This window comes from Aquila chrysaetos, chromosome 7, assembly GCF_900496995.4.
Source record: "Aquila chrysaetos chrysaetos chromosome 7, bAquChr1.4, whole genome shotgun sequence".
Taxonomy (NCBI): domain Eukaryota; kingdom Metazoa; phylum Chordata; class Aves; order Accipitriformes; family Accipitridae; genus Aquila; species Aquila chrysaetos.
In genome coordinates this window covers 46741590-46762906 of record NC_044010.1, presented here as the reverse complement: position 1 = coordinate 46762906, position 21317 = coordinate 46741590, and the positions used below count along the sequence as shown (strand labels likewise).

Here is a 21317-nt window from a genome sequence, read left to right as displayed (position 1 = left end):
ACCTCCCTGAAGTTTGTCTGCCTTGCACCAATTCACATACAGGCAGCTGCAGCTGTTCAACCACCTTTGTTTTAGTGGAAGTTTGATTAAACAAACAGAAAAACCCTTTACTGTGCAGAGTCTTCCCTGTCTGTAAGTTTCCACTTATTTAAAAACACATACAAATATTTTTAAAAGCTGTCTCCTCTCAGAGAATTTGATTACTATAACATAAGTCTGTGTAAGCTGTCAGAGACACATAAGTCACCAAAAATGGACCACACAATCAAGATGTTTATAAACCCTTCAAAGGAAACCAAGAGCAAGTTTGGAAAGAGGAATAAGCACACCTAACAAATGTGCAGATTTGTGACAAACTGATGGGAACGTACTTCTGAGATCACTCAAAATTCTCATTTATCACACTACTGAAGCTTGCAGAGCATAGAATAGTCTACAAGTGCTTTATAATTTATAGGTCCATGCAGTTGCAATTTTTAAATCAACCTCATTTTCATGGAAGCTGGACTGATACTAGAGACAACACTGATCCACATATGGTAGGAAAAAGCAGATCTGAGTTTTGCTCCACATCTGCAAGTACAACATACCTCATTCCGGAAGTTCTATGCTGGATTTCTCCTCAGGAACTGGACTAAAACAGTGTCCCAGTTTGCACAATGCTTTATGATGTGAGAAAACACTCCATGGACAGTGAGCTCAAACCAATTTTATTTGTTAACCAACAAAGGCTGGTCTTAGGCCCAGCTCTGCCAAGGTAAACAGCTTGTTACATTAACAGCCAAAACCCAGATCCCTTTTCAGCCAAAAGCAAAATAAAACGGGGAAAATTGGGGCAAACAGATCTGGCTTCTGTTTTTGGTGCATTTTTCTTCAAAATATTGTAACCCATGATGCCTGAAGGTCAAACATGCCCCAGCTTGCAAACGCTAGTTATTAGACTCTTTCTGTTGGAAGAAGGCATTTTTCATGTTAAGAATAAAATCCAATATCAAAAGCTATTCAACTTATTTTTATCTAAAAGGGCAATGTTCATTCTCATGCCAACACAATCAGCTGTTCCCAGCCTTATATTACCATCAATCCAAATTGTAACATAAAAACTCATGAAACACAATCAAAGCTAGTTATTACCAACCCTGCTGGAGACTGGCACAGTACAACTCATTACTGCAATGTCAGGGACAAAGACTTTTTTAATTTAATGCTTAGTAGTTTGGGTTTAAAATACAAAATTTGAAACGTTAATGGTATGAACCAGGAATTGAAATGTAACCTCTCAGCTATATTTAAAATAAGCATATCTGGGAAAAAACCTGTTGATTAAAAGTTCAACTCTTCCCACCTTTCATTCTCCAAATTAGTCTTACATATACACATGAAATTATGTTGCTGACAATTATAAACATTTTTCCTATTGATTATTTTGTTTCCTTGCCACATTTTAAATTACAAGTAAAATCTAATCTCTTAAAACTGACCTAGTCAGAATAAGCATTTCTTTAATAATGCCACCAATATTTAAAGACAGAAGTGTCTCAGTTTATGCTATTTTCAATTACTGTACAGTGTCTTTCCAAGCAAGAAATGAATCAAGAAAAGAAACAAAGATTTGCTACTGTGCAACAAAAACTATGTTATTAAATCAGCTCCTGGTGACATCTGAAGCGTGTAGGCACAATGGAAATGTTACTAACGTCTTTGGCACTATTCCACCCAAGTAACAGCATCCATATGGCAACACCACCTTCTGCAGCAGCGCGGTTTCACACACAAAAGCAGACCTTAAAACTAGTATATACAGTTAGACATGGCAGTCAAAGAGTTATTAGCTTCTCCACTCTAAGTTTTATGTTTTCACTTTTGTTAGTCACTCAGCTTCACGTGAATGATAAACACACATGTTGCATTGGCTTACCCCAGAAAAACAGAACTGAAACTAGACAAACTACCTTCAAATCTTCTACACTAAAGCTTTAATTTAAAGTTCAAATTACATGTCCAGAGAAGAGAGTGCAACAGAGCTTTTCTCTTTTGCATAAAGATAACCGTTCAGAAGTAACAAAGACTTAACAGCATGGACAGGCATCACATAACAATCCTACTCTTATGTCACACTCTGCATAAGCCTCTACAGGAAGTTCTCAGTGACTACAGTAGGCTTCATGTTCTCTACCACCTACAGTAAATTGATCCAATTATCAAAACCTATTAATCAAGAAGTTGGAATGTGTTGCCTTTCTGTTACACCATATTTCCCTTATAAAGCAGTTACAAAGATTCATTTGGTAGCAAATACTTAATAGTTTATGAACATTTTCATTATAAGTACATTTTATAACAGGTTAACAATCTGGCCATCAAATTCCACCTGCCTCAAAACTTGCTAGACAAGGTCTTACTTCAAATGTGCTGTTCTGTTTGAAAGACCTAGGTACAAACTGGTGAACATACTATGCTTTTTTTTTTAGTGCTTATGGGCATAGTTTACAAAAAAAAAACCACCAAAAAACTAATCAGCATTTTTGCTGTACAACAGGTTGCAATAAAATTCTTAGTAGAACATTAGGAGCCACCAGGAGGGAAAAAATCAGTATCTTTTATTTGACCAAATGACAAAGCATGACTTACATTCTGAACTCAAACAAAAAAACCCCAAACCAAACAGCAAACTACATTACATTCCATAGTGCTGGTTTCCTAGCCTAGACCTGGAGGGCCAGAAGGCCTGAAGACCAAATATGACCTAGAAGGCCATTGTTTTCTGGACTCTAGGAACACTGAGCAGCTGGCAGGCCGATCGCATGTGGGATGCTGTGGTACAAATATGTTTGAGGGAAGAGGAGGGAGATAGATTCACATATGGTCTGGCAGGATTTACTACAGTTGGCACAGCACTGATGAAAGGGTAATGCACTGGTGTAACCACTGAATGCCCATCTGGGGCTCCAAAAGTCCTCCCTATCCAAAACCATCACAGCTATTGCAGGCATCGTGCTATAACTTCTCTATGATGATTAGAACTAAATGCTTGTTAGCATCTGGGAAGGAGGAAGAGTTCAGACAGTGCTCTTCTACCAGAGAACAAAATCATCTGCAGTTTGTAAGGACTCAACTCTCTCAATGTCCTCACACTTTATAATTCTAGATGAAGGAGCCACTGAACAGCCCTTTGAGGCATCACTCTACCAAAATGGAAATGCCCATTGCCATGTACTACCTCTGAAAGGCACACAAAAACCAATAAAGTAATAATAATAATAATAAACCACTAACTTTACAGCCTAAATGTAGATTGCAACTGGGATTTTTAAGAAAGCATAAGCTCTGAGTTTTGTAGCACGTCTGTGGCAGAAAAAAAATAACTTAAACATTTTGTATTTGCTTGATTGCATGCAATTATTGAAGAACCATAATTTTCTTGAAAAATTAATTCCAAATTTTCTTCATTTTTAAACATTTTTTCTTTTTGCAACACTTACTATCAGGAATAATACTCTCTGTTAAAAGTATTTGCAAGGATTCAGCTTCATGAAAAAGAAAAGCTCAAGAGGGAGGAGAAACCAGTAGCAGAAGGAAAACCTGTACTATTCAATCTTCAAGAGGTTAAATCCATGGTACATGATAAACAGCAGCTCCTCTGCTAAGACAACAGCTTTCAGTTTACATTATATTCTCCTATTTCCCTTTCGAAAACAATGGGGGGGAGCTAAAGGTCACAGTCCTAGAATAGTATCTTCACTGAATCACTCCAGCAAAGAGCAGTGCTGTCACAGAAGGGGCGACCGAAGTCATACTGCACATGGACCTCTTTATGTTATCGTCCCAGTCCCTCCCACAGGCCACAAATGCTCTCCGCCCAACTTGCACACTCATTGGAAACCCAGTAGGCAGCCACGGAGCACTTAGGACAGATGGGAAGCATTCACGCGTACGCACACACGCAGCCACAGAAAGAGAGGAGCTGTGCAGAGGACCCCAACCCAAACCTAATCTGGAGGACAGAGTGAACGCTTGGCCTAGGGCTGTCCTGACGTGACTCTTCTCTGGGCAGCAGCAGAGCTGAAGCCACTCCAGCTGACGTAACGCCCGAGCTGTCCTCCAGGAAAAGAGGAGAGCTAGTTTTCTGGTTTTCAAAGGGGGATCGGTGTGCTTGGTTCCAGCTTTTAAAAAACACAAACACCAAGTTATTCTAGTGCAATTTGCCCAGCAGGACAAGAAATACTTTATATTCCAGCTGAGGCATTTGGTATGACCACAATTCATCGCAAAAATCTTGCATTTACAGTTAGGTAAAGAACAACAGGAAGTCAGTGCATTTGTATTTCTGTATATACGTGGGGCGTTTCCATATAAAATACGCATCTCATAGCAATTCTGTGGTAAACAACTTCAGGCAAGTACTTCTAATAAACGTTATGAATTTGTTAAGCTTCTCTTAGGCCTATCACAGTAGTTGCCTCTCACTGAATTTATTATATCACACTCCTATCTCCGATACAAACTTTTTAAACAATATGCCAAAACCCATCTGGTCATCAGAGATGTTCACACAACTATGGAGTAAGCAAGGAAAGAAAAGATCATTGTGGTAGTTCTAAATGGCAGCAGTTATATCTGTATTCCCAAAGGCTCCCTTATATGCCACTTTGGATCCAACAATACATGTTAGATTTTATTGGGCCAAGTCTCCTTAACCCTTTTGAAAGAAGGGGATTGCATAGATCATATTTGGCATTCATGTGACTAGCAGTCTAGGAAGCACTTGTATTCCACGAATTGATTAATCTCTTCCTGCAGGGCAAAGCGGTCCTTCTGCCTCAGACAACAAACTGCTAGAATCAAGACTGTTGCTACTGAAAGAGATTAATTTTACTGTAATTCATTGGTTCTATCAATCAAAGTACCTCCCAACTACAGCAGATGCTCCCAATATACAGCATTCACAAACAAACTTACTTTTGATTCACATGGTCATCAAGTTCATAGACGATGCGCATTGCATTAACCTGTAACTGCAGTAATACAGTGCCTCTTAGAGGCAAAACTGTCTTGAGAGTTGGTTCACTTGTTTTAACATTGTTCTTCCCCTCAGATACCAATGCACACAAGAAGCCATCCAGAAGACATGGAAGACATTAGATTCAGAGGGAAACATTTAACATCATCTTAACATGAGTTCCTGCCTCCTCCAAAATCCATAAAAATAATTCAAAGTTCTGAAAAGTATAAAGGATTATACCCATTGCTGAGATAAATAGGAAAGGAGAAGAGGACTGTAACTTAAGCTAAGCAAAGACAAATAATTCCCATTTGACAAACTATATATATTCATAAAAACTTGTAAGTAATGCTACTTTTGCGGTTTCTAAATCACATTCTCAGACAACTGAGAAGCTAGGAAGGATATTAGTTACTTCTTCAGAGCAAAAAGGAAGAAGATTACTTACAGCTAAATATAGCTAAAACTATATATAAAATTACCATTTGGCTAAATTAATAAGAATTGCTACCAAATGAATGTATCAACAAAAAAAGGAAGCAGGATAGAAAAGCTGATGCTGTGAAAGTAACTGCTGTTGAAGATTACTCAGAAGTACTAGTCCAATATAACTGCCACGTGATTCTAGTCCCCAGGCTGCCTTGATAATATTTGTAGATTTTGATGGATAGGCACTGAGGTGGAAGGTCAAATAAATTAAAAAAATGGAAAGCCAGGGAACAATTACCTTTTCAGTGATATGATGTACCATCATTTAACTCCCAGGAACATGAGAAGAGGTTGTGGTCAACAATTTGTTCACAATCTTCATATTGTGTACTGCATAGCGTTTAATCATTAAAACTTCAGAACTTCTACAGCAGTAACATTCACCTAGTCTCATTAAAACCAGACTAGAAGCATGAGCGTAATTATGAATATGATCTCAGATGAGCTTGGAGGTTTTCACTATAGACGCCTAAGCTGTTACTATCACCACAGTCTTTGCCAAAAGTAGTCACCCTTTTGCACAGGAGGAGGATGGGGAGAATAGGACATACTCCTCTGCATCTTAGCCACATTTGCTTGAAGTACTGATAAAAATGGGTTTACATCAAGTAACTAGACTGAGAAGTGGTGCACAGATACATCCTGTTGTGGTATTCCTGGTGTTGGAAGTGGTAATTTCTGCAAGAAGATACAGCCAAAATCCTTGGACTGTGTTACAGCTCTTCGCTGTGTAATGCCAGCTGCAGACAAACATGGTGTCTTACAATAATTTCAAAGCTCTGTTGTTTTCCCTCAGTTTCATGGAATTCTATTATTTTTAAGACAGCAGCTGCAAAACATTTACCCTGGCAGCAGCTCTTGTGATTTGACCCATCAAACCTTAAGACTACAAACCAGTGCCATGTTTTAACTGATGCATTAGAAACTGTCACGAAGAGATGTGTTGTACAACAGCGAGAACCTGGACTTGATGTAGAAGAGAAATAATCAGCTTTTTTCTTTTTTTCTTCTAGCCCTCTTTTACATAAATACAAGCAATTCAATCTACAAAACTTTGCATTCAGAGGCAGGTCAGGCCCAGTATGGAACCCCTCAGCAGTTTTGTAATTTATAAGCCAAATGAAAGGACACTTACTATCGTGTTTGCACACACAACAGATTGCCAGGCATTACAGGAGTTACAAAAGCTATGTGTGTGCTGGGGCTCATAGCTCCAAGTGCAAGAGTTCAGACCACAGGTAATTTGCATTTCACCACTATGGTCCAATACAAGATTTACATGCCGGCATTAAACCATCTCCACTAACCTTTAGATCATACTGAAAAATAGCCCAAAATCACCTAAGTTGTTAAAAAAAAAAAAACAACTAAGTTGCTCAATTATGTGAGCAACAATGGAAGGTAAGGTAGGAGTGTTTGGAGGAAGGACACATTTGATTAAAATAACACCCTTACCACCCACCAACATCATATTTTTTCTTGATTAATAAAGAAGTCTCATAAGACCGCTGCTCATAATCCTTAGCAACTTGTTTTTTTTACATCAGATTCTTTTATTCTCCTTCAAACTGTGGTAAGAGCAATAGTGCTGGAAAAAAAATGCTGTTTTAGAAACAGAAATTACTACATATAAAGATTCACAAGTTCCAAACAACCTTTGGGCAAATAAACTTAACTATCATATCAGATAACATGTGTTGACTCTGTGCATTAAAAAGCTTTCAAATTTCAATTTTAGAATTCAGGATGCAATTCTGGAGAAATAAGTTTTAAATGGTATGTTTAATGCCTCTCTTTTCTCAGCTCAAATCAGTTTCTGCAGGTAATTTCTTCTGGATGTCACAATAAATGGAATTCACAAACTAACATACTTTTTTTTGCTCTTATGAACAAAAATGTTCCCACATGACAGCCATTAGCTTCTCTGTTTTGCTTTCACGGTGCTTTTCAAAATCCCATGTGTCAATTAGGCCTGGGCAAGGAGGCACTTCCATTAACATTTTTTATCTTCATTTTCTCTTAAGAGAAATTCTCTGGATTTTGAACACAGCAAAGCCTTTCAGAAAGCAGAGGTTTCACACAGGAAGACACAGCTCTTCTAACAGGTATCTCTGGTAGCAGGTTAAAGAACTCAAAAAGTCTCCACCTGAAGAAACACTCATGCTCACTTCCAAGAGATCTTCCTTAACATTTATGACTAGAATAAACATCCAAAGAGGAGATACTACACAGAGCTCCTCCTTTGAAGAACAATCCTGAAAGCAAAAACTGCTGTTAGCCAAACAACTACATCTGAAAGTTTGCCACTGACTTTCATTGCGAGCAAGACCAGCTTGTGACCCGATGACAGCATTGCTCCAACAGGGAATTTGAGCCACTGTGTGCTGGTTGAATGTGAACGCTCCGCAGAGCTGCGTATGGAGCACAAGCACAAACAATAGTCAGCATTTAGACAGAAGAGCCCATTGCTGCACTGAGGATGTGGGGAGAAAGGGGAGGAAGCAGCAGGATGGAGCTCTGTGGAACCCAAGTAAACATCAACAGAGGCAATGAACCCTATTGTTTTATAAGTAATTATTCTTCTGACAACCTCCTCCTCCTCCCATCCGCCCCCAGTTACCAACACTGGTACTGTCTGGAACAGAACAAAGCGTGTGGACAAGGAAGCGACAAGACGACAGATTCTACTCAAGACGAGTAGAACCTCCTCAGATGCTGGCACAAAATCTTTCTATGGCATCCAAGAGGCAGCGTGCAGGTTAAAACCATACAACCAAGAGAACTAGAGAGGACAGAAATAACGCTGTCACTGAATGTTATCTGCCTTGACCACTTCTTCCAAGGCTAAGCAGAAAGCTCTACTTCTCCCTCATCTGAGAAAAACGTTCCTGGGCTCCATCCATTTGAACAATCTTCTAATGACCTTCCCTGGTTTCCAATGATCCAAGCTCTTGGAGCTAAAGAAATCAGAAGCCAAAACTAATGCTACATTCCAGATGGTCTAGAGAGGTAAAGAGAGAGCATTCCTTGCATTTAAGATCTCTGCTTTGTAAGGCTGCATTTACATCAGCTCCTTGGTTTTGGTTCTTGAGAGAGACACTGACAGACTTGAACAGACAGGAACTGAAATACTACTTAAAATAGCAACATCCTGCTTTTAAGTTCTCTGAATTAAAAAACATTGGAACTTCAGCATTTGGCTTTGCCAACTTCCACAACTTGTTCTTCTCCACACACCAAAGGCACCACTCTTCCATCAGAAAATATCAAAAACGTGGCTGGCAAAACACAATGTGCAACACACACCTCAGCATTTAACTTCCAGGGTACCAATTCAGACTCTGAAAAAACTCAGCGGACTAAAGCAATAGTCTCTAAAAGACAGTCCCTCTCCTTCCTGACGCGGTGTTTATGGGATACCAGCTGAAGGCTTCTTGTTTCCCTAATTCTGAGGCAAAATTCATAAAGGACCACCCACAATTTTGCTGTATTCCACACCAGATTGTCTTCAAAATTTTGTAGATCTTTGCATCTTAATATAGGGAGTTTCGAGACTGTGTAAGTGAAGTATATAGGAAAGTTTCCTAAAAAGAGAAGTAGTGCACTTGAAAGACAGAAGAAAGAGAAGGAAAGATGAATTTGATGGAAGTGTATGAGAAAAGATGACAGAGCATCAGGTATCTGAAGGGGGGGGGGGGGGGAAGCATCTTTCCTAGAAACAGGTGAGAAAGAGTGATGTAGATTTATTTTAAACACCCCCCTCCCCCAAAAAAACCCAACCAAAACAAACCCAAGCCAGCAACAAAACACAACTTACAAGGGGAAAGAAGCATACATGCACTTCTATAAGCGATAGGAAGAGGAGCAACTGCTTTCTGACAGAATGAGGTGAAGGAACGAGAAACACACAGGAACAAACAAGACTGTTTTCTGCACAACTGTGAACAAACTATCAAATACATTATGGAGGAATACATATTAATAGATTCCTCATGACTCCGGAACCAGCGCAGACGACTTTGAATTGTCAAACCATAGTTCATCATGAACTAGATGGCATCTTATCTCAATCTTCCGTGAGCCACAGTCAGATAATTGAGATGTCAGCTAATCAAAAGCACTATTTATAGGTGCTTCACACACAAAAATTGTAGTCTTTAAAATAAGTAGCATGCTTAATGCAAATCAAAGCAAGCAATTCTGAAAGGCAGTATGAGGTGACAGAACAAAGACCATTCAAGCTGACCTCAGTGGTCCAAATAAAACTGACAAGTGTATTTCAACTGTTTGTAAATGCACCTAAATAAAGGTATTTGATGAATGAAGTGATCAGCAGATCCAATGGACTTTAATATAAAGTTTCAAAGAAAATAAAGATCTCTCCTATTTTAGAAGAGATTATTGGACGGAGGAAGAAATAGCAGCTGTCCGGGCAGATGAACATTAAAAACAATTGTAACCAAAGACGACAGCAACAGTAGCAGTGAGATTTCTCTCCCAGTTGAAAGGCTGTTTCTTGCAACAGAAAGAGCTGATCTTCCTTGTACAAATGAGTTGGCTGTTTAAAGGTACATTTCTTTTCATCACACAGGACACCCAGTTCAAGCCTTCAGCAGCACTCAGTCAAGCAAGGAAGAAGTCATAGTAGGTACTTTTTTCTGCTCTATGAAGAACTTCCACCAATAAACCAGCAGTTAACTAAACTGGATTAACTACACTCAGAAACTCCTCTAATAGATACATGCTACCTCTATGAAGTTGGAGCAGTTTTATACAGGTATAGCTGGCCTTGGCTTACTATGACCAACAAGACTCATAGACTGCTACAAAAAGAAGCAACTGAGAAGCTGGCCAAATGTATAAGCTAGCTAGCTAAAATCCAATGAAATCCACAAGTTATTGTTAATTTTTCAGGTGACACAGAACTAAGTTGTTAAAGTTACTAACAAAAATAGCTACAAAGAACACATTTCCAGCATTAAGAATACAGCAATTAACAATGAAATCAAAATAAAAAACAGTTCAGTATCAGACTGAGATTAATGACTGAACTAGTTAAATGATCAGCTCAATGCAGCAAATGGCTTAGAATCTTAAAATGAGATCAAACTTAAATGTTACCAGTTCCATTAAACAAAAACACAACAAAAGCACAGAAGTGTATCAAAATCATTCAAATCTACTAGTTGGAGCCCATTTAAACCATCTGACTTCAGTATCAAAATATTTAAGTCTGAACCAACTCTCAATTTCAAGACTGCATAGTGATTAACCTTTTCTTTCCCACACGCAATCTAAAAACACAGCAAAGTTTGTAAGCTACCAATCCAGTGCTCTCAACAACTGTTGGCAGCTTGATGTTTCCTTGAACAAAAAGTAAAACTGAAGAATAAAGCGTGGCGCATGCCATTAAGGAAAAAGTCTTTAATATCATGAGGGCCCACAAATTTGCAGACATCTCCTGTACTCTTCTGGAACTGGTATTTAAATTTCCATTGTATCAGCAAGTGAAGTTCCACACATTTCTTGCTATCAGACAGGCCTTCACATGGTACATTTTTCTTTTCCCAGTTAGTAGGACGATACCCTGCCTGGAAGTGCTGGTGCTCGCTCTCAGGTGTTCAGAAATATCTATGGTCACAAACCGTTTGATCATGCACTCAAGGCAAGGCTTCTCAAGCTTAACCTTGACTAGAGGGCTTTACTCTCTGCACCTACTTCTCCTTCCCTTCCCTTTGCCCAGTCATTTAAAAGCTGATGGGAACAAAGTTAGGTTCTTCTAGGATTTGGGGGTTTTTTTGGTAGGAGTTGTTTGAGGGGTTTTGGCTGGTTTGTGTGTTTGCTGTTCTTTTAAATCTGATAGTTTAAGCAGGAAAGTTGGATATTTGTATTCAACAAACACTGCAGTTCTGCAGTCTCGCTGAAATACAGTACCCAGACTATTTCATAGGAAATTAAGATGCTCTTGCCTAGAGTGAAAGGTCTTGATATTTTTCCATAAAGCGGTTGATGACAATAAGGACACATGCATAAGAAATGGCTGATGAAAAAGAAAAATATCTAGGTAATCAGTCTTCATCCATAAAACATTCAAATACTGTTTATAAATAAGCACCACCACTCTTCAAAAGCAAGACATTAATCCTTACATTTGGAAACATAAGGCCAAAGCTAAACCACTTTTTTTATAAATGTTCTGAATTTGACAGCAAAAAGTTTTTTAAACCTTTTCATAATGAAACCCCAAAATAAAGGCATCTTTTTCTGGACGTACTTTGGAATTTCTGGTGTGCCCTTTTACAGCTGGAAAGAGACAGAAGAGCACTAACAGCTCAATAAGAGGTTGGTGAGACCTCACAGAAAAAACAGCAGGAATGAGAAAAACACTGAAAAATTAAGCCGAGGTCTTGCTGCTTGCCAGTTTTGTATCTGCCACAAGGAAAGCAAATTTTCAGTGCTGCACAAGCCTATCACAGAAAAAAAATCCCCTCTGCCAAGTTACCAGAGTATTAAAAATGTTTCTTGCCAGTGGTGAGGATGAATCAGCAACCACAGAGAGAGGACATATTCGATTTAAAGCTGAGATGAGAGTTCTCAAAGAATGGTTTTACATTTGGCCCAAAAATGAAAAGTTCTGTACGTGTACATTTATACTCTAATACTTCTGCTACCTTTAACCAAAACCTTTATAAATCTAGCTATGTGGAAAGACAGTGCTACACACAAAGAGAGTCAGGCTGACACGGGTAGTCAATACAGCACAGAACAGCACCAGCAGTTGCACTGACCTCCAAGAACTTCTTTCCACAAAACCAAACCAAATCAAACAGGAAAACACCCTGAAGTGATTTTTGTGTGTGTTTGTTTTGAGACCTCATTATCAATAAAAAGCACCAACATGTTGCTTTGTAAATTAACAAGCAAGCTGCTGGAAACTGCAAGTGGAGGACACAACATGACATGGGGATTTCTATTTTGCTGGGGTTTTTCTGTTGGTTTTTGTCATTTGTTTGTTTGTTGTTTTTTTAAAGACAGGTCGCATAAATTCATTTATTACAAATTACTTGTGGGACACAAAACACCTAATTTTTAAGTATGGGCAGTGTGACCACTGAAAGCTAATTAAATAGTGAAAGCTAATTAAAATTTTGAATGGTTTGGGTTGGAAGGGACCTTTAAAGATCACCTAGTCCAACCCTGCTGCCATGGGATCAAGTTGGGCCTTGGCTTGCAACACACGCAACGAATCTATATAGACATTTTTGAAAAAGCATTAGTTCCCTGGGGAGTTGCGCACAAATGCTGACTTTGGTCTTCAAATAAACTAATAGACTTACTTACACCGTTTTTGGTGTGAGCTGGTTTCAATCATCAGAAGTGATTTAGCTGCACAGTACGAAAGAGTGAGGAGGAGATGAAGAGGAACTTTTTCCTTCTATATAATACTTCTAATGAAATTCAAAGGCAGAGTTCAAAAGGCACCACTTTATACTGATGCTACAGATTAATTAGAAGTTAAGGATGTTTTCCTCATATAACTGCCCAGCTTTCTATACTGCATTATCCTTGCTGAGGAGAATTGTTTCGGCACTGACGTAATCTCTGATCCACAACTCTATAGACAACTCTTCATCCTAAAACAGAAGCACAAATTCTCAGCAACACCCCCAGTGGAATACAAACTGCTATAGGAACGAGAACAAAGACATCCTTTCCCCCTCCACCGCTCATCATCCAGGATGCTCTTTTCTCTAAGGCAAAGTTATGTTAGGAGCAAAGCATGGCTGAGACATCGCAACAGTCATCTCGCCATACAGCTTCTAAGCGGACATTACCACTGCATTCTCAAGAGTTGGCTTCTACTGATGCTTCTCAATTGTCAGTAATAAAAAGGGGGGGAAAAGTCAACTCCATTTGCTAATACAATCCCTGACTACTGAACTGCAGTATTGCATATTCCCTCACACACGGGGACTTAAGGCTTTTATTGTGTTTCCTCTCTGTGTGAAGCAGACTGTCAGCAATTACTTTTACATTAGCTGAATTACTGAATCTTGATACTCATCTCCTCTCTCGTTCCCCTCCCCCTAATATATTCTTTCATCATTCCTCAGTGTACAGAACGTAGATATGCCCTACAGCTACTTCCTGCTTTTGCATCCAAGGAAAACATCCACTCCCTGGTCCAGGATTTTGTATTCTGTGATTTTAAAAAAAAAAAACAAACAAAAAAACCCCAGATAGGAACCATACAAAATCCATCATAATTTTTTATGAGCTTGCTCTGTAACAGCAGTATCAGGGCAAAACAACAGATACTACCTCTGTGGCTGTTTTCTCTCCTTTGATCCCATCAGGGCTAACCTGCTTTTAGCACTTCAGTGACCTCTAACATTTCAGACCTGAAATTTCAGCTGCTCATTTCACATTACCAAGGTCTCCTTTTTCTCCTCCTAACACATGCGTCCCTTCCCCTTCAAGTGGGGAAGGAGTCAACGCATTATCTACAAGGTCAGTGCTGATCTGCTGTATGAATTCTGATACACTGCTAGTAGAATGATTACCAGCAGTATTCTCAAAAAAAACCCTCTAACATCCAGTGAATAGCAATTACAAAAGAAGCAATCTGAATGACATTACAGATAAATTGTATATATTGCATTAGAAGCAGTTTTAAACAGAAATACGTACGCACTCAACATTAATATCAAAATAAAACTGCTTCTCAAGAAAGTGTTTTAATTATTACATACAATTTCTTAAAACTGGGCAGAAAAAAATACCTTTTCTAGCAGCTCTACCATAATTTTCTACGTAGGAATCTTTGATTAGTACAAAAAGGAGCAAGAATTCTGCTGTTTTAAGAAACCATCTATTTTAAGTATTCTCTTCTTTATCACACTTTCTGATCTAAAAGCAACAACATACAAAAAAGACTGCGCTGTCAGAAATTATTTCCATAATCTTTTACATATACACACATATTTATGTATTTTATATATCTTGATTTTAGACCTCTATCTTGGTCCATTTAGAAGGCAGCTCTGACAGCCTTTTATGACAGAAATGCCATTATCTCTTGATTTCTAGGAAAAAAAGCTTTATGCCAGCTATTTTTGTATGAAATTTTATATAGGCTACTGAAAATATTTTATCACAGTTTATGAAAACTCCACTTGAACTCAGACCGTGAAGACATTCACAGGCTGTATAAATATTGTTACCAAACAACAGGAAATCGGATCCTTAACAGCTCCAATGCAACCTGCCTTGTTGTGAGAAACAAACCTACCAACGAGAAAAAAAGAATTAAAATGAGTAACACCCCACATGAGGAGGAGAATAAAGACTTTTTTACAGGTTGGGGAGGATTTTTACACAACATTTCCTATATAAAGCCACTTTACAGCTGTTTAACCTTATTAAAAAAAAAAAATTGAAGTGAAAAAAAATCACGTAATCATCTTTCTTATGATTTTTCCTTATTCAGCTGAAACTGTTCAACTGTTTTCAAGGATGACAAGAATGACACATGCTACTCCTATTTAAAAATGTCTTACAGCTATTTTGCTGAAAGGCTCCAAAATCTCCACCATTTTGGAGAGAGAATTCCTCAAAGAGTAGTCAAGAACCACAAACACACACACCTACCGCCTTCCATGTGTGATTTATGCAACTTCTGCTACGCCCAGGCCTCAAAAATGCTTTGTTTTACATAGGAGCGTAGAGTTGTTAAGAGTTTACCAGCTAAGCTCCCCAGGGCTCCCATTGCAGCGAGCACTCTCCAAGTCACACCACGGGGCCAAGCAGAAGTTTTGATGCAAGCGCAGCTCTTGCTGGCTGGAGGTCAGTGTGGCCCCACGTGCAGGAAATGTGCTCAGAGTGCTCCCGCTGCTGATGCTTCGATAAGAGAGAGGGTCAAAGAGGAAGTGGCATGTCTGAAACGCGTAAAGAGAAGTAGAGAGGGGAAAAAGATAAAAAAGGTAGGGGATGACGAGGGAAGCAGGGCAGAACTTGAGGGCAGGGGATTGAGGAGGATTTGGAAAGGGAAAAAAAAAAGAGAATTAAGACAGGGGAAAAACAGGAAAAGGGATTGCAACTGGTACAAAACAATCAGACTCTCCCATAGATTCGAATTTTTTTTTATTACATTACTTCTTCCTGTAACAGTCCTTCGGTGCGTACAAACTAGCTGCAGTATTTCACAGCACAGCATCTTTGCCAACTGCTAATGTAAAGCCATGCAGACAATAGTTGTCTGCCAGTATCAGTAATCTAACCGGTTCAAAGGGCACGAAACTGTCTCTGGATCCAAACTCCTAAACATGGCGACAGCAGAGGAGATCAATGTGATTTCACATAAACAAAAGCAAGGTATCCTCTCTTCCCCTTTCCCAACAGAAAAGCTTTAACAATACCTTGAAAAATATTAAGATGAAAAAACATTGACGATGAAAGTGTTTATTTATAACCTGGTATTTACAAGCACTATGATGAAGGCTTCACCTGCTTAGCTTCATAGCGGTATTATTACATAGGACCCATACCTCATTTAATGTACTAAACTGTCTGTGCTCGGAAGATGAGCAAAGACTGCACAGCAGAAAAGAAGATCTTCCTTCATCTACTGCAGAAGTTGGAAGGTGTGTCTCGGCTGACATAAGGAGCTGCACAATGTCAGTTGTCTCGTGATGATGGCAGTTAAAACTCTGCTTTCTAGAATCAGACTTGTACTCTTGTATTTTCTAAATTTGATAAGCAGTACATTGCAAACCGGTTCTTCCCCAAGCAGCTACCATGCCTTCTTCTTACTTTGTTTTCTGGACCTCCAACTCCAGGAGGACAGTCTGATACGTGGGCATGTGAAGCTCTTGCAAATGAGACTGAGGAGTTCTCTATACCATATGCAATCCTAAGTAGTCTTAAAATAAAGCAGAACAAAACAAAACAAACCCAAAAGCAACAACAAACAAACAACCCCCCTGCACACACAAGTCCCTGCAAAACACCACCTCTTCATTTCTCAGACATTTAAGGAGGGGGACCAAGCTTGTTCCACTGTATTCACAATTGCCTTTAAGGTCTTTGCCTTACCCCCCTTTTATGTTTAGAGAACTACCACCATTATTTCACTCAACTCTCCTGACAAGTCCGTTCCATGTGTAAATTAATTCACTTTAAGGTACTCTACCTATAATGTCATAGAAAAGCTCATAAACCATCAATAAAGCTGTATTTCTTATGAGGTCTGGGGTACGTGCTGTAAAAAAGCTTGGGGCCGCACACTGAACTTTAAGATATGCATATGTGTAACATACACACACATACAGATACACAGGGTTGGACTAATAACAATACACAGTGCCATACAGAAAATTTAAATGGTTAAAATGGAAGGCATACGAGCAATTTGAAACATTAGGACTCTCAACAGTGTAGCACATATAAAGAATTCACCTCTTCTGCATCTAAAATATCTTTCAAAAATGCTAACAATGTTTTTAATAAAACTGTTTTCATTTGATATCTCCTAGAAAGATTTTGTTTTCATACTACTCATATCTTCACTTCCTTGCACAATTTTTCTATTTGTTTTTAAACTACAAGAATCACTTACCATTGAAGATACGAACAGCAATGAAACCATATCTACCTTCCCTCCACTCCCATTTTGCAAAGAAAAGTCTGACTGAATGACAGTGATTTGGGAAAGTCATTATCCAAATGAGCTTTAAAGAAGCCAGATGTATACGATCCTGGCCAGCCCAGGGGAAGGAAGGGTGGATAAAAGGGAAAAAAAAGATGGCCTTCACTGCTAAGTTACAGTATTCACAAGCCTTTCTAGAGCTCTATCAGCGCTTCACAAGTCCTTTATCGCTTTCCTTAATCTTTTGTACCGTGAAGCTAAAAAAAGGCTAATATTTGGACTACGGGTTAAGCAGAAATAGGAGAAGTCTTACTGTATCGCAAGAGAAAGTTACTAAGAAATAAACGCACCGAGAGAGGGTAAGAACACAAAAATAATACTAAAAAAATGATTTCTTGTGACATGCCCTACTAAAGGCAGATTCTGCTCCATTCAGCAGTTATAAACCCTCGACCTCGTTGCAGCACTACGTCTAAAATCTTATCTGTTGCCGCAGAAGGCAGAAGTTGAGAGCTGCGTTAGTTAGCGAGCTGGCAAACCAACCCTAACGGAGTCCTCCGCGATGCACCCACTTACACGTGGCGGTCTGGGATGCTGGCCCACTGTCAGCAGCATCAGAGTTCACCCAGATCGATACAGCTGCATGAGCTGCCTGGGGATGAAGGGAGGCGTTTCAGCCTGAGCTGGAGGACTAACCGAAAGTCAATAGCGAGGAGCCGGTGCTTCGTCTTCTGACACGCCGGTACAGCAGCTCTGACAGCCTCGCTCAGACAGCACCCCCCAAACTAACCTCTCGAAGAACAAAGGGGTGATTTTTTTTTTTTTCCTTCCCCCCACCCCGCCCCGCTACGTTCCCAAGGCCAGCGTATGACAACAGGTAAAACTGTGCGAAGCGCCCGCCCGCCTAACGCGCTGCGTTCCGTCCCTTCGGCCGTGCTGCCCTGGGGTCCCCCCGCGCCCCGACACCGCTTCGGCCCGGCGGGCAGCGGCGGGGCCCGGGGACACCCCCACGCCGCTGCCTCCAGACCTGCCGGCCGCCGGGGACACCCCGGGGCTGCTGCTCCAGCGGGCAGGCGGTTTCTTTTGTTCCCTCCATCCCGCCGGGCACCGCGTAACGGGACGATTCACACACACAGACACGGACACGCGGGCCCCCCCCCGCCGCCGCCGCCGCCCAGGTAGCGGGCTCGGCCCCTTGCCGAAGCCCGCGGGAGCCACCTCACGGGCAGCGGCGGAGCGCAACCGCCCCAACCGCCGCCCCCTCGCGGCGGGGCGGCCCGGCGCCCTCCCCTCCGCTCTGCCCGCCGGCTGCCTCCCTCCCCACCGCCACCACAGACCCAAGGAGCGCAACCTGCGCGCCCGGGGCGGGGGCTCCGCGCTCCCCCTTCTCCTCCTCCCCCCACCGCCGCCGCCTTCTCTCCGCCCGGCCCGCCGCCACCACACCACCCTGAGGGGCGGGAAGGCGGCGAGGCCGGCCGGCCGGTGCACCGGAGGGCTTGTAATCCTGTCAGCCCCGCTCGGGGATCACCCACCCGCGGCAGCCCCTCGCCCACGCTAAACCCCGACCCCTCCCCGCCTAGTCACATGAAAACAATTATCGACTCGGCCGGGGGAGGAGAAGTTAAAAGCCGTGAGGCGGAGGCTGGCGGCCCCCGGCCCTCCGTCGCGGCGGCGCGCACCCCACCCGCCGGGCGGGAGCCCCGGTCACCGCCGCCAAACTCGGAGCTCGGCGGCTGGAACTCACCCATTTATGTCGAGCTGGGCTTTAGCCTGGCGGCGGAAACAGGCTGAAAGTTTGAGGCGGCTGGCCGCGGCGAAGGCGGGGGAGGGAGGGAGAAAGAGAGAGAGACAGCCGGAGCCGCCGCCGCCGCGGCGGGAAGGAGAGGAGGCTGCTGACAGAGCCGCTCCCTCCTCCGGCGGCCGCCGCTCTCAGCACCCGCCGCAGCCCGGCTGCATTCTGCGTCCGGCTACCAGCACCCCGCCTTCCCTCAGCATAGGGATGCGTACGGGGTTAAAAAAAAAACAAAAACAAAAACAAAAAAAAACCAAAAGAAAAAAGAAGAAATCAGGCGAGGGAGAAGGGGCTCAGCCCTCCGCTCCTGCCAGCCACCCGCGTCCCCGCTGCCGCCGGGCAGAGCAGCCGGGGAGAAAGCGCGGCCGAGCCCTGGCGTGCCCAGAGGCGGCTGACTGCCGAGCCGCGGACGGGGTGGTGGGCGTCCTCCCCCGCCGGCCGGTGCGTGGGGCAGGGCGAGGGTACGAGGAGCACCCGGCTGTCCCCGCTGCTGCTGCCGCCGGTGCCGCCGGAGCGAGCGGCGCGGCGCGGCTGGGCGCTGCGGGAAGTGTCGCGAGACTGCGCCAGAGCCGCTGCGCCGCCGGCAGCGGGGAGGGAGGGAGGGAGGCGGGGAGGAGCGGGGCGGCGGGTCCCCGGCGTGGGCAGGGCCGGGGGGGCAGAGGGGAGCCGCGGCCTCTCGCCTTCCCTCTCGGGCCGGGAATCCCCAACCGGGTACGGGGAGGCAGCGGGGGCTCGGTAGGGGAGGGGGCTGGCCTTATGTCGGGGCTTGCGGGCACCGTCTCTGGCAGCGGGCGGCGGGACGGGCGGGTACCTCAGAGTCCTGCCTCGGGGCGGACAGCCCTTGCTGCTGCGGGCCGCCCCCGGGGCTCTGCTCCCATGCCCCGGGAAACGCGACGGCAGCTCCGCGGGTGCCCCGCGTCTCGCCCCGGCCCCGGCCGTGAGGGAAGGCGGCGGCCCCGGCCCCTGAGGGAAGGCGGCGGCCCGGCCCGTGAGGTAAAGCGGCGGCCCCGGCCCCTGAGGGAAGGCGGCGGCCCGGCCCGTGAGGTAAAGCGGCGGCCCCGGCCCCTGAGGGAAGGCGGCGGCCCGGCCCGTGAGGTAAAGCGGCGGCCCCGGCCCCTGAGGGAAGGCGGCGGCCCCGGGCCGCACCGGCGGGAACCGCCACACTCCCCCCCTCCGCAAGCCCCTTTCCAGGCCTGGCTGTGGAGACCGGGAGGGAAGGAAGGAGAGGAAAACAGACAAAAAGATGAGAGGAAGCGGGGCTTTTTTTGGTTGGTGGTGGTGTCTCGGAAAAAAAGAGCGGAGTCGCACGGGAGCAGCTGATTGTTCTTTTCAGGTATTGCAGGAAAGCGAGAAACACGCATGCTACAGTAAAACTGAGCGAAAGAGAGCGTTTCTGGACAGAAGGGCACGTAGTGAGGTCGCCGGAGAGCCTTCTTCAGAGGCAAGTCTTCTCACGCAGGCGAAGACGGTGAGAAAAAAAAAACCCACTCCAGCAGCAGAGAAGAGCAGATTAAAAACTATATAACCTGGTATAAAAAGATAAAAGAATAGGTAACATCTTTCACAGCACAAGCACCTTCGATATTAATGAAAGGTTCAGCAAAAAAGCTTGCTCTAACCTCAGGTGGTTAATTCAGGTATGAAGACAGAAAACTGCCAGTAACATAAGGGATAAGATTTTTGTACTCCTCCTCCTCCCCCTGCTCCCACCCACGTACAAGAGAGTTTATTTGAAAAAAGGTTTTCGGAGGTTAGAAATGTGTAAGAGAATAGACGTCCTGCCAGGCGGCATCTGGCTTCTTGGCTATGAAAATCTACATTTTCAAAATTGTGACAGTGGTGTACTGTTTGAGAGAAAATTAGAGGAGTTTAACCTATGAGAGGCTTAAGTATTTACACAGAATTCCTAATTCTTGACTTTTTAAGAAAACTTAAAAGCAAGTTTTTGTAGCTGTGGTTAAAATTACTGATTATGTGCCACAGCAGCAATGGAACATCAGGACTAAGGCAGTTTGTCTTTTCCAATTGTAATCTTTTGCAAAAAATTAGTTACTGTGATACAATAAAACCTTCCCAGAGATAATTCTCAATTTTTGAAAAAGTTTCTAAACATAACTAAAACAGGAAAGCAAGTTCAGCTATGAAGAGGAATACAACAGAAGTAGGCTGGATATAGGTATAGACAGCCTCTAGTTTGGTGTTTCACCAAAAAGTCAAAGACTTGAACCACCTCAGCATTGTTTTCAGGCACAGGGGGTCACCAAGTCACAAACCACTGACAGAGTTCCAAGACGGGGGGGAGGAGGGGGGGACAGGGGGAAAATGGAAAAAATGCATTTTATCTTCATACATACACAGAGCATCTTTTAGCCAGTCGCATGCTACCC

General features: G+C 43.0%; 1 protein-coding gene across 5 annotated transcripts in view; it reads right to left on the bottom strand.

Annotated features, from left to right (window-relative positions):
- Positions 1–19489, bottom strand: part of SH3KBP1 (SH3 domain containing kinase binding protein 1) — a 225589-nt gene extending 206100 nt beyond the window's left edge. For 2 of the 5 annotated variants that reach the window (XM_041124841.1, XM_041124843.1), the window contains exon 1: positions 15143–15167. In XM_041124841.1, the coding sequence (XP_040980775.1) occupies positions 15143–15152 (10 nt within the window). In that variant the 5' untranslated portion in view covers positions 15153–15167. Of the gene's footprint in view, positions 1–15142; positions 15168–18882 lie in introns of those variants that run through there. The other 3 variants (XM_030020196.2, XM_030020198.2, XM_041124844.1) reach the window with 3 other exon arrangements.
- Positions 19490–21317: the final 1828 nt, after the last annotated feature.